The sequence below is a fragment of the Orbilia oligospora genome, assembly GCF_000225545.1.
Source record: "Orbilia oligospora ATCC 24927 unplaced genomic scaffold scaffold00075, whole genome shotgun sequence".
Lineage (NCBI taxonomy): Eukaryota > Fungi > Ascomycota > Orbiliomycetes > Orbiliales > Orbiliaceae > Orbilia > Orbilia oligospora.
Window position 1 is genome coordinate 55,007 of NW_011645632.1, and position 13,251 is coordinate 68,257.

Consider the following 13,251-nt stretch of genomic DNA (forward strand, 5'->3'; position numbering starts at 1 on the left):
TGACGAAGGTACCTCGGTGTGAATTCAACCCTTCAATGCTAGCACATGAAAATAGCATTAGAGCTTTGTATGATGGAGCTATATAAAATGAAACTTTTCTGTTTGTCAAAAGTCACGGATTCGTTGATGCCGTCTTACGCTTTCAGTAGCGGGCTTAAGAGTATCTGACAATCTTTCGAATTTCGGGCGGCGCCAACGGGCAGGAGTAGCATTAGCTCAAGGCTGCAGCGGAGTGTATTACATGAATATCCAACAGCGTTTGATACTTTAGGTCCATGTACTTACATCGCACTCAAATAACCACATGAATCGCACTGTTCAAGTTCGCAGACGTTGTATTGGTGGTGCAGCTAGCACATGCACAGCTAGAGGAGCCCCTGTAAGTTATATTTTTACATAGAGCCCTTATATAGAATATAGACTACAGTATTAGTCCTTCCAAGTCGATGTGACTTCTTCAACTCTGAGGTTTAAGGCAACCAGCGCCGTCGATTCTCGTCTACATATACAAAGAGTGGGTGTTTGTTATTGTCGCATTAGGAATCCTGCTGATCAATTGAGCCGTCAGCATGCAACAGAGATGTATCGATATCATAGTTAACTTAGCGTTTGGAACTGTGAAACCTGCTACTCTCAAAACTAACTAGTATTAACCAAAGCCGAACCTAGATCTACCTTGCCTCGTCGCCAGACTCCTCAGCGCGGATCGATATCGATACCTACTCAAGTTTTTTTAATTATAACACATCGAAAAGCATGCTGTGCGCGATACCAACACATTGCCAGTATAGTATGGGTCGCTCAGCTCCGCCTTGCAATGAATAATATAACAGAACAGGCCTAGGACCTGTACTTAAGTTGCAATTCTGCGCATCGAAGATCCTATAGGGAATGGATTCTTAACTCCTTTCATGTGGCGACACAATTTTTAGTCTAATTGTATTCCTGCAAATTGTATGTATGATATCTTGCGCGGAATTCATTGACCAAGGTATTGGTTTTGCGCAAACTTATACCTAATAAGCTAACTATAATTATAAATTTAGTTATATATAAATCAAGCACCTCAAGGCTAAGACATGCTGTTGTTTCGATAGAATGTTAGCGCTGTTAGCAATATTCTGGATTTAGGCATTGGGCCAATTTTGACCGCCTCGTATCTAAATTTTAGAATCCTACTGTTCACTGCGGTTTAGACGTGTACCGAATGCCAGCGATCGATTTTGAATGGAAAGTTGCTAGCCAGGCCGGCTAAGTCGCTTAGATCTTTCTAACGGCTGTAGACTACATTATATAATAGACACTGGTCAACTATAATGCCGCTTCTCATTGCGACGTCTGGGAACGAGACATCCATCAACCCCTATAACAATTGGGGCTACGCCACTAACCCAGGGATCTATCTATGCACTAGACTAATATCATGTCGAACTGTTGCATCAAGAGAGCCTGGTTCGACTTTTCTCACTGCCGTGCCTAAGCTAAGGTAGACAATTTTGGGACATATATCGTCAGGGACGTCTATATAAACATACCCTTCTGCCCCCGGTTTTTACAGAGCATACGAACTTCGTATACCACACAGCTGTACAGCCATCCCCTAATACCTAAGTTTCGTTACATCTTGAGCATAAATTCCAAGCTCACATACCCTTTTGGATTACACTTAATTTTCCCTGCTTGCTCATATATCTCGAAGCTTTCACTCAGTGACAGAATTTGATCCAGTCCTTAAGGACGCCGTTTCTCAAGAGCAAGTACGAAATGTTCTTCGGGAAAGCACCCCCAAGAATGAGCATCTATACCAGAGCACATGTCTGCGCCAAAATTCTCATGTTAGCTTTCAACATTGAAAAGATATATGCCGCCCCCCTCATATCAGACACCTATCAGAATGTCACCATGGCAAACGTAACAGGTCACCCGTTCACTAACCACTCGGGAATACCTGTCTTCCCAACCATTCTTAATACTACAGTTCCAATTGACACACACTCAATCAATACTACTGCCCCGACATACACACGCCCAATCAACACTACTGCTCCGGTATACACCCACTCAATCAACAACACTAGCTCAAATTTAATGCTTTCTGTTGGTGGAAAGAAGTCTTGCGCCAATTGTGAAATCAATAGTATTGACTCGAATAACTCGGAGTCGCCAATTCAAGCCGATGCCCAAGCAGATACTCGTAACCTGAACTCCACGAAAAAGGAGGTTCATCCAAGTTTTTTCTACAAAAACAACAAGATGAGAATTATGTGTGCTCCCTCATCAAAAGTACTTGATATAGAACCGCACGAAAATCCTGTCAATTTCCCTTATGAACATTGGCCCCGTTGGAGGAAAGAGTATGTTGATATATCAAGAGCTCGGGTTGATATCGAGGTGCGCCAAAGTGTGTGTCGCGGGAGTTGTACCTGTGATGAAAATGGTGCAATAATCCCACGCGATCATGGTCGTATTCACCCATGCGGTCGCCAGTGGCAAGCGGACAGGTGTTCAGTAGTACTCGGTAAGGGCTTCAAGCCTTTGAATTATGGTTCCTGGCTCTGAGACTGACTTTCTATAGGTTGTTGGTGCACGGCCGTGCTCGTCCAAGCTGTTGTCGGGGAAAACCAGGCATCAATCGAAGAGTATCAGGCAGCCTTGAACCGCATCCCACAAACTGTTCGAAATGATAATCAAGGTTATTTCTGGCGCATGAATGGCCTTGGACTCCGTGCTTGGGACACTTTGACTTGGGAGCCTTCGGAAATGGATAGAATGTTGACTAGCCCTCCTCTTCCCCAGGCACTGGAGCGCATTCCAGAGATCCTCCTAGGTCCCAATGGCCGTCCAAGGACATTTGATCCGACTCCACGACGACGACGTCCTTATGGCGACAGTAGTAATGGAAACAATTAGACTTGTGAGGGACCCCTCCTCAAACCAAGCTTAGCAAGGAAACTGAACTAATAAATAGTCAAATGATCTATGATGCCCACATGTATACAACGGCGCCGAATGGCCATATGGAAAAAGGCATCGATTCCATGACTAGCAAATCGCCAGGATAGCAACGTTCTAAAAGCACCGAAGCAGAAAGCTTGTACTAGTAGTACTTATGTCACTAAATTATGTGTTTATGCATGTGCACATGTGACTCGGTAAATACTTTGTGATGCGCACATAAACATCTTCATGCTATATCTATCGTGCCACTAAGTACAGCCTGCAAAGAACCTCAAGGTGCTGTTTTTGTGACATGACAGGAAGAATAAACGCCCCTCTTTGGCGCATGGCCCCTCCGACATTGACTATGAATAGTCTTATTCCTCTAAAATTCGATAATAAGAAACCTCCATATCCTTAGATAGACGTCAGCGGTATTTGATTTGCCCGTGCGTTTTGTTGAACAATTGAGCGAGAAGTCAACGACAGGTTGTCATATGCATGTATTATAATTAAGTACTACGGTTCTTATATGCGGACACTATACGTCAATGTATGTGAGCTCCAAAGCTTTGCTCGTGATTAAGAAGAGCTCGAAGCTCACTCTCCATCCCATCCTAACGTCTGTAGACAATTGAGTGTAGGCCGTCGGAATTTAAAATCAATAGTTTATAGTGGACTCATCCTACTTAAGCTTCAGACGCAGTGGCAATTAATTCTGGTTTACGAGATAAGCTTCAGAACATTTCATCTTTATGAATACACAAAGGTTGGCGGACAATGAAAGCAACGGTAGCGGTATCATGCGAGCTAATTAACAAGATATATACGGATACGAGCAAATAGACATCATACAAGGAACGTTAGCCACAGGGCCACCCACAGACTAGAATTCGATATAGTGTAAAAAACCCAGCCAGCATTTTTCTCGTGAAGTAAAGAGGACTAGTCCCAGCCGCAGCTCTCTAGGACTAAGCAACCAAGAAGACGATAGTCTACTACCTTCCACCGATTGATGCACTATAACCCGCACCGACAAATGTTTATATATATCCAAGGACACAATGTATTGGTCTACTCAAGAGCTAGAGAAACAACAATACTATGGGTACACACGAGGGGCTTAAACTTGTAACTGGCCGATGCTATGTTGTCTCGGGAAGCTTCAGGACCCTGGTACCCGTCGATCGAGTCAAAGAATCTTATGAATATGTACAAGAGTCGAAATACTTTCCCAACCCCCAGTTATTATTATAGCTAGGACACAAGCGCCCCGAGAGATCAATCTTGTATCTTATCACCAAATTTGCTTTCTCTAGGTGTGTATATCTAGATTATGGCCATATATCTGTGCGTGTGAGAACAACATAAACCCAATGTTAGGGAGTAATGCCAATATGATGCCGTCGCTGGTGCTGTCACCATCGTGTGATTGTGGGGTACACGTGTGCACACGGAATGTCTAGAATCTCGGGTTAGCATTCAAATCACCTTATAAGTATTGATAAGAATAATATTACACGGATCCTGAAACATGTGGCGACATTTTCTCACGGTCGTTATAAAATGTTTTATAAAACCCGTCCTTTTATATATATCGGCTGTAAGGTGATCTAACTAGGATGTTTCTCCTTTATCCTAAAATCTACCTATCAAGACATAAAAAAGACAATGGGCTGAAGAACATGATAGGAGGATCTAATAGACCTCGAAGATGGGTTTAAATTTGTGAAAGAGTTTTAAGCCGAGATGCATCTATCAACCAAATATTCAAACCGGCTAAACAACCATAACCCCCGTCCATCTCCTCCGCACTTTCTTTCCCGTCGTAACCCTCACCCGTGGGTTTTCGACCACCAGGAACGTGGTTCTATAACAACCAAAAGAAACCATGCCAAAAATTTAGCGGAATACAACGCGGAATAATTAACGAATATGGATCGCTAGAAGGCTGAAGGGGGTCTTTAGCCGGTCCCTTGCATAAACATGAATGATTCGAGCTGGTGGTTCCGTTCACTTGTTCGCAGAATGCATATATATGGTGCACTTATGTATGAATGTTTGGGTGCAGCCAACCATTTACTTATTGGGCCACATAAACACAATAGGCTAAGAGGGGATTGATTGCTTACCCAGTCCTATGCTCATGCACCGGTAGATTCCGAAGTATGGATTGACGTTTCTCGCGGATCAAAAGTTTCTCGAGATCAGGGCCGGTTAAGGAATGTTTTTTGTTGTCAGATAGTGTTTCGGCTTCTATCAACAGGTATTGCACACAGCTCGATAGTTTCAGATCATAGCATTTCAAGCTCATATTGCTACATGAAACAGCTAGCTACTTAGATGGTTCCGTGAGCCGAAAAGCGAACATCTCCACGACATCTCAAGGCGTTTTTTTATCTCTCTTTCGAGTATTTCTAGGGTCAAAGTGTCGGGAGAGTTCAAGACAGAGGCGGCAGATTGTGGCGCTCTTGCCAAGCGAGACTTTAGATCAATCAAGCGTTCCACATTTCAAATATCCACGGACTAGCGTCGAAGGCCAACTGATATGATGTATCCGTGCAAGTCAGTAGGTAAAAAGAGCGCCCTCTTAACTTTGAAAGTGGATCCCAGAAAGAAAAAATTATCCACTATGTGACCTCAAAAAAACAAGATGCTCAGATCAATACCCAGGGGCAACTTGAACGAAGGGACCAGCGGATTTTGAGACGGACCAACGTCCGCAGGGTTTTTTCCGTCCCTCTGTAAGCCCATATGGCCATCCGAAAAGGGAAAGAGTGTCTTGTACGCAAATATTCCGACTGGCATTTGAATATCGTGACGTTTGTAAAATGTTTCCACAGGTTAGAAAGGGAGCCATCGCATTGATCGATCTTCGATTTCTGGTATCACGGAGCTCGCGGAGCTTCACCCCACTAACGATTGATGTAATTGCTCAATGGCAGTGTTTTGTACAAATGGCAACCGATTGATTCAAAGATAGGAGGAAAAATATAAAATAAAATAATTATCCACGGCCCTCGATCGTTTTGCTTTTTTGTGCTAGGGATGTTATAAAATGTGTCATCGATTGTACATTTCTGATGAAGTTAAACGGGGATGCATTTTGAACGTCGAAAAACAACGGGGCTTGTGAAAGAAAGAAGGAAAAAAAAAAAAAAAAAAAAAAAAAGGTTAATACGAGTAATGTCACCCTACCGAAGTGTGAAAACGCTACCTTCGAACCCTCGCTAACGTGCATATACTTATTAAGTACGTATATCACCACATTGCGTTGATTCTAAGTGGTGGAAGTTGATTCCAGCTAGCCGGATGATATAATGGAGATAGGCTCTAAGCAAGAAAGGGGCGAAAGCTAGAAACCTGCTTCGACAACCATAAAAAGACGCACTGATCTCAGGCTTTGATCCCATAGCGCTGATATCACTCTCCAGAATTTATGCTTGCCTCTCAACAAAGAGCGTATTTGGGGCACAGATGCACACGGCACACCTTGGATCTTTTTTTGGCGGATGGTTGGTATCGGCTTGTCAGGAACGGCACTAAGTCTAGGCTCTAGCCATGTGAAGAGCACGAAAATTTAAAGAGAACGAACCGCCCATTAACGTTTACAATGTTGGTTGATCATGTTGGTCTGAGGGCTACTCTTGCGTATATCCCTGTAGATTTAAAACAGAAAGGGCTAAATGTTCGCTGCAAGTTGCTTCGGCGTGGAAGCCATCATTGTGTGGGAAGACCAGGCAGGTTGGAGAGCCTGCCTCTTGTGCAGAGGTTATTTCCGAATTCAAGACAACCACGCATGAACTACATCAGTGAGACATGTGGAGGCTGAATCTCCTGTTCATTGCCCTCCCCACGCAGCTTGAACTGTTGACAGCAAAGAATGCCGACGGGAATTTACAAAAAGGGGGCATCTGGGCTTCCCTCAGACCATGATAATGGCATTAGGCTCGAGCTAGCTAGATCTGCCAGTCTGCCGAACCAAAGTAAGTTATCCGCCAAGCGGGGGAAATGGCGAATATGTTAGATGTATGGGGAATTGATATATGGTATATTGCGCTATGATCCCCTCCTGTGGCAGTTGTGTGTGCGTGCGGTTTAGTGTGTTTTTTGCTTTGGCTCGGTTCCCCACAATATAGTTTAGTAGATGCATGGAAGGGAGATGGGAAAAAATGCTTGGTATTTCTTGGGGGAAGGTGGAGAGCTAGCTTCGTTTTGCCTGAAAATACATTATCACGAGGGAAAACTCCCATTGCATAATCAGCGACAGCGAAGGCTTGGGACACTCCGAAGCGACCCAATTGCAAGATTTCAGAGTCTATTAGACGAATCATCATATTATCTAATCGGATTGATTCAAGGGTTTCGAATGCGAGAGAACCTTTTTGACAGCTCGCTCGTGAAAACGATCTTCATTGGTGCGAGCCCGAGGATGAACTCGGCCATACATACATTTCGAATTCTGGAGGTACCTGTACTTCAGGTAGTTCAGTGTTTATTTCTTGTTTTTGGATCTACTATATACTACCTAGGTAGGTATATATAGTAGTACTTAGGTATTTAGTTAGTGCCTGCCAGACAGTATACATGCGTATAATGAGGACGCCTGCATATGGACTCTCTAGTTTTCGGCTCCCGGGTAGTTTCTTAAGAGAGAGAAAAAGACTCCTAGATATCTTTGATGTATAGACTTCCTGATTGTTCTCCGGAACTTTGTCCACAGTTATTGATTTTCTCCTAAACCCTTGATCGACATAGGAAGTGTGGAGAACGACAGTGACTTGGAGACCCTAGCGGTATGCCATACACGCAAAGCACAGACTCGCTGTCGGCCATCCCACCGTGATTGCACTGGGTCCGAAAATAAAAAGTTATTCACAAGTGGAGTTTTAATTTTCGTATGGGGTAGCTGCGGCGGTATTCGCCTAGTTGAAGGCTGTATTCTATTTATTATTTACTCTATATTATAGATATTTCCACGAGACATACTTAATATAAGTAAGTACTTAAGTAGCCTAAATATCCAGAGGTTTGAGGTGTCAAGAATGTCTTTTCTCTTTCGCATTGGCTTTTAAATTTTAGGCGTTTTCGAATGAATCTCGAATCAAGCGTCGGATATAGAGCAAGGCTACATATTGCCAGCCGGTCGCAAAAATTCAAAAGAACGTCTTTTCGGGTATACTGTTACATCTGGATGTAAGTGAACAAGAACTCTTTATATCCCTGCAGCATCTTTAAGTTTTTCCGGAATCCTACTTGTCCCCAGATCAACTTTGAGGCCCGGCATCAACACTCGAACTGTACATACATTCGATCCCGGGATGTGGGGACTTCGGAGGTATTTCCTGCACAGTTCCATTTATATTTGCTCGTGAATCTTGAATCGAAGGCTTAGAGTTCAAAACTGTCGCCGTGTCGAAATCTCGGAGCCTGTTGATTTTCTGACATCTCCTTAATTTCGATTAACATTTTAGACCGTGATTTTTGTTCAGGGTCTGCGTCTGGCGAACAGAAAAAAAAAACATCACAGGATCGACTTGCCCCATCTCATCCGCAATTTGCACATTCCTTTTCGTAAACATATCTTCCCCGCCCGTCCCCTCTCAGCTAGGACTCAACCTCGGCCATGTGTGCATAGTAGCTGCCTCAGCCTTTCTTTTCTCCCTCTTCACCCGTTAACTTTTCTTTGCGAATGTTGTTGTTTTTGTTGTTGTTGTTGTTGTTGTTGTTGTTTCTACCCTACCAACTGTTGGGTTTGGAGTTTTTGACGGAGCTAGAAAGTTGCGATACTAGGCTGCCTGTCATCTCCGCGCCACGATTTGTATCTGTTCTCGAAGCGGGCCATTGATCCCGTTTCAGCTATCAACCTTGATCCCTCCCTAGCTCGACGAGCTAACATTTAGTAGAGTTTTTCTCTTGGATGACATCTGTTTAGACCTTTCATTCGGCACAGATCGAACGAAGTTCTTGAATGTTCCAAGTTACACATCACAGAACCTTTAGAGACAGGATCACCCTCGTATCTAGAGTTCTTTAAATTTAGTTAGCTACGACGAAGGTAAAACTGACAAGATCGCCCTTTCTTCCCTTTCCAACGGCTTCCTATTTTCGGGATACAACTTGTAACGGTTTGCTAGGAAGGCAATTCCCGTGTCGGGTCGGCGGGTTCGGAATTCAACAACGGCAAACATATATGAGCACACTGGTTCGCCAGCTTCGCCAAAGAGGGGGAATACAGTCTATATATGGTCCTCATCATCTTGACAGACGATTAATACTCGACCCGCGTTCAAAACTCGCTTCCACTGCCACTGACGACAGTTTCGAGGATACTGTGTAACTTAATAATACTATAATTTGGTAAGTAAATACTTAAGGGCTTCCCTAGCGTTTTGTTATGATTCTGGCACTATTCCGACGAGGTGTACCGATACTTGCTTCGATCGATACCACCATTACGCTACATATTCCGGTTCCTATCTTGAGTTTAATCGCTCCGACATGGTGCGGATTCCTCGAAAGATAAGTTCTGCATCACGCTGCGAACATACGGGTTCCAAGTGCGGCCTGATCCACAGACGATGGATCAAGGTTATATACAGCCTACTTCGGGAATCTTTTTTTTTTTTCTGAATCATCTCCGCAAATGCAATGTTTCGGATAACAACAGTTGTTTATTGTCCGGCTGCAGGGCGAGAGTCATTAATATTGGGGTTCCACCGTTTGCTGTCGTGTTATTCCAACCGCAAGGTACCATTACCTAAGTCGGGATCTTAATACAGGAACCTATAGCAGATGGCTTCGAAGCTAGTGTCCTTTGGCGTGCTTGCTTTGAGGCTATTGACAACTTGGCCCCCGTCAAGTTAAGTTGACACCCGCCTGTCTCGTCTGCATTGCATTAATACCATCATACATACATACCTCCATTCTTATTCCATACTATATCATATCTTGGGCTGCTCCACCCGTCTGATATTAGTCCCATATCTCTATTTTCCCATGGATGCCACCTAAAGCAGGCAGATCTATAACCATCGTTTCCCCGACCTTGCACCGCCAATTTCCTTCAGCCATTCTCCGAAGGCTATCCCTCTGTTGATGACCTTCCGGCGGCTCTTGTGGTTCGCTGTCACACTTTAGGCCAATTCCCCGGGCTTGGTTGCTCCAATCCGTGGTCCGTGCCCGCATTCACAGGCACACGACGCTAGAAAATACAGCTAGCAGCGAGGAATTCTTGGTGGGTTTTGCAATCGGGTTTCGTATGTTCATTCTCCACCCGAACTTTCCCCTCCCATCCCTCCTCCTTCCCTGCATTGCATTATTATTGCGCGCAGCAGAAGCTGGATATAGTAGTACTAGAGCGGAGAGCAATTAGTACATAAAATCCGGTTGGCCCCGAATTCCGAACCCCAAGATCTTTGACTTCAGCCTGATAAGAAAGAGAGAAAAAAAATAGTTTACTACTTACAATTGTGGGAGGCATCTCGTATTGTCGTGTGTGATGTAAGTATCCAGACTTTGGGTTTGCTGCAAGCCCGATTTCCCCGTTTTGCGGAAACGCCATGATGAATCTGGAGTAGGCGAGCGTGCCGTGGCCGTTTTCACTCATCATGTTGTCGCGGGTATTTCCAAGACCTTCCTGTCTCTTTTTTGGCCTGGTTAGTGGGTTTTACTGTACCACGGTTGTTCGATTCGGATTCGATTCGATTCATGAGGATTCTGTTCTGCCTGCCTGCCTGCCTTCCTTCCTTCCTTCCTTCCTTCCTTCCTTCTTCATTTCTTTTTCCTGTGAAAAGAAAAAATAAAATTACCTTCTATGCTTCTTAAGTACTTACTTATACCCTTCGCCTGGCCACTCTCGAGACTTTTTTTTTATATATTATTATTCCCCGGATCTTGCTTTTATTTATTTTATTTTATTTTTTTATTTTTTTTGACAGAGAAAAGTATTAACCTTTTGATCATCAGCGCAGTCGTCAATAGTATATTAGTACTTACAGTCCATCCGGAGTACCCCAGGATTTCAAATCGATAACATCTCGACCTCCTCCTTTCTAACCACTTTCCAGGAAGCCCCTCGTCCGGCTAGCTGCAGAATCGAACTGCAGAATTCAATCCAACTGGAAAACACCAAGCCAAGCTCTCCGATTCGCCTTCCAAATATCTTCCCGGCTTCCTGAACGAGCAGTCGCTCCTTTCGCCTTAGTTTCCGGCTTGGTGTTGAAACGCAGACCGCAATTACCTGTAACCAGCAACCCGCAACACACAAGTGCCTCCCTTCCCACCTTACTAAAGCAGTATCTCCAACCCTTCATCATCTGCGCTTTATTTCATTTCACTGTCCGAAATTCAAATTCAGGAGCCTCTCCCTTTCGTCCGTCTTTACCGGAGCCGTCCGTTCTTCACCCGTACCTGGCCGAATTTCTAGAACTGTATTGTATTCCGATATCGATAGCATCGAAGCCCTGGCATCATCAGCTTATCCCTCATTGTCCCATCAATCAATCAATACTACTGGCCATCGCCGTTGCTATACAACATCCTTGCCTGTTCTCTCGATCGTATTGTTTCGAGGTGTGCCAAATACATTCAAAGAACTGCTAATCCTCTTGGATTTCGACTAACCGCCTGAACGAATTCTTCTGTGGTTTTCGACGTTGTTCTATCCTTCTTCTTCTATCCAACCAGCATATACTACCATCAATCAACTACATCATAACGACTATACTGAATTATCGGGACGAAGAGAATCCGTATCCTTCCTCCCCTCTTCCTCCTTTTTCTTTCTATATATAAATTTGCGAGAAATCGCAGACCAATACGCTTGCCGCGTTTAGGGCACTGTCAAAATTAAGCTATCCAAGATTCCGCTCTTCGGGTCATTCCTCGAAATGTGCATGGGTGGAGATGCACACGAAGACTCAGCCGAAAGGCTGCGGTCGAAAGAAATAGAGCGCACGCTCAGGCAGGACGAAAAACGAATGGCAAGGGAGGTCAAGCTGCTGCTTTTAGGTGCTGGTGAAAGTGGAAAATCCACAATTCTCAAGCAGATGCAGCTGATATACGCCGCCGGATTCCAAAAGGCCGACAGAGAGCGGTATCGGGGAATAATATTCACGAACATTACTGAATCTATGAAGCTTGTCCTGGAACAGATGGAACATTTCGGTTTAGCATTTGAGAAGGCAGAGAACGAGGTATGGGTCATTCGCATCAGCACAGATAGATTGCAATAGCTGATCTGTTTTCACGAACTTCTAGCAACATGTCTCTTTGATCTTGAACCAAAAGGAACTCAGCAGCGGAGAAAAGATGCCAAGGGACCATCTAGCACCTTTGAAATCCCTCTGGAATGATGCCGGTGTACAGCAAACTGTAGCTCGAGGAAATGAATTTGCCCTCCACGATAACCTGTCATAGTGAGTCCTCACACCATTTACACTGCGACTCAATATAAATCTGACGAATACCTAGTTATTACGAGGAGTTGGATCGAATTTTTGCTGTCGACTATATCCCGAACGACCAAGATATTTTGAGATCGAGACTGAAGACCACTGGAATTAATGAGACAGAATTCGACCTCGGCCAGCTAAGATACCGCATGTTTGACGTCGGTGGCCAGAGATCTGAGCGAAAGAAATGGATCCACTGCTTCGAGGGTGTCACCGCTCTACTATTCCTGGTCGCTATTAGCGGATACGACCAATGTCTTGTCGAGGACAAGGATGCCGTACGTATAGCCAGCCACAAACCTGGTCTGGGAGCAACCGCTAATCCAAAACATAGAACCAAATGCAAGAAGCTCTGATGCTATTTGAATCAATCTGCAACTCCCATTGGTTCATACGAACCTCCATCATCCTTTTCATGAACAAGATCGATCTCTTCCGCGAGAAAATCAGCGCATCGCCGGTGAAGAAGTACTTCCCGGACTATACCGGGGACCCAGAGTCGTACAAACAAGCTTCCGAGTTCTTCCACGACAATTTTAAGAGACTCAATAGAAATCCCTCTAAGGATATCTACGTTCACTACACCAACGCCACCGATACCGATCTTCTCAAGATTACCATGTCCAGCGTTCAAGACAGTGAGTTCCCGCCATATACATCTAGACACCCGAGTCTTGTATCAACTAACACTGCATATAGTCATCCTTCAAAAGAATCTTCACCAATTGATACTATAATCAACCGACCCCCCGTCAAATACACCCGAACCACTCTTTGATGCCTCAAACCACCAATAGTCCAGCAGGCTAGTCATTATCTGTATATAGTATATGCGTAGAAAACGCAAAGCGACCTAAAA

The 13,251-nt window shown here is 44.2% G+C and overlaps 2 protein-coding genes across 2 annotated transcripts; both read left to right on the forward strand.

Annotated features, from left to right (window-relative positions):
• Window positions 1-1,764: 1,764 nt before the first annotated feature.
• On the forward strand, window positions 1,765-2,910 carry AOL_s00075g13 (uncharacterized protein; the record flags this gene model as incomplete). Its single annotated transcript, XM_011122324.1, has 2 exons — window positions 1,765-2,518; window positions 2,576-2,910. 2 exons carry the CDS (start codon window positions 1,765-1,767, stop codon window positions 2,908-2,910), a joined length of 1,089 nt encoding a protein of 362 aa, XP_011120626.1.
• Window positions 2,911-11,828: 8,918 nt separating this feature from the next.
• AOL_s00075g14 (uncharacterized protein) lies at window positions 11,829-13,129 on the forward strand (the record flags this gene model as incomplete). The annotated part of the gene is made up of 5 exons (XM_011122325.1): window positions 11,829-12,134; window positions 12,199-12,356; window positions 12,412-12,670; window positions 12,727-13,030; window positions 13,092-13,129. 5 exons carry the CDS (start codon window positions 11,829-11,831, stop codon window positions 13,127-13,129), a joined length of 1,065 nt encoding a protein of 354 aa, XP_011120627.1.
• Between the last annotated feature and the right edge of the window lie 122 nt (window positions 13,130-13,251).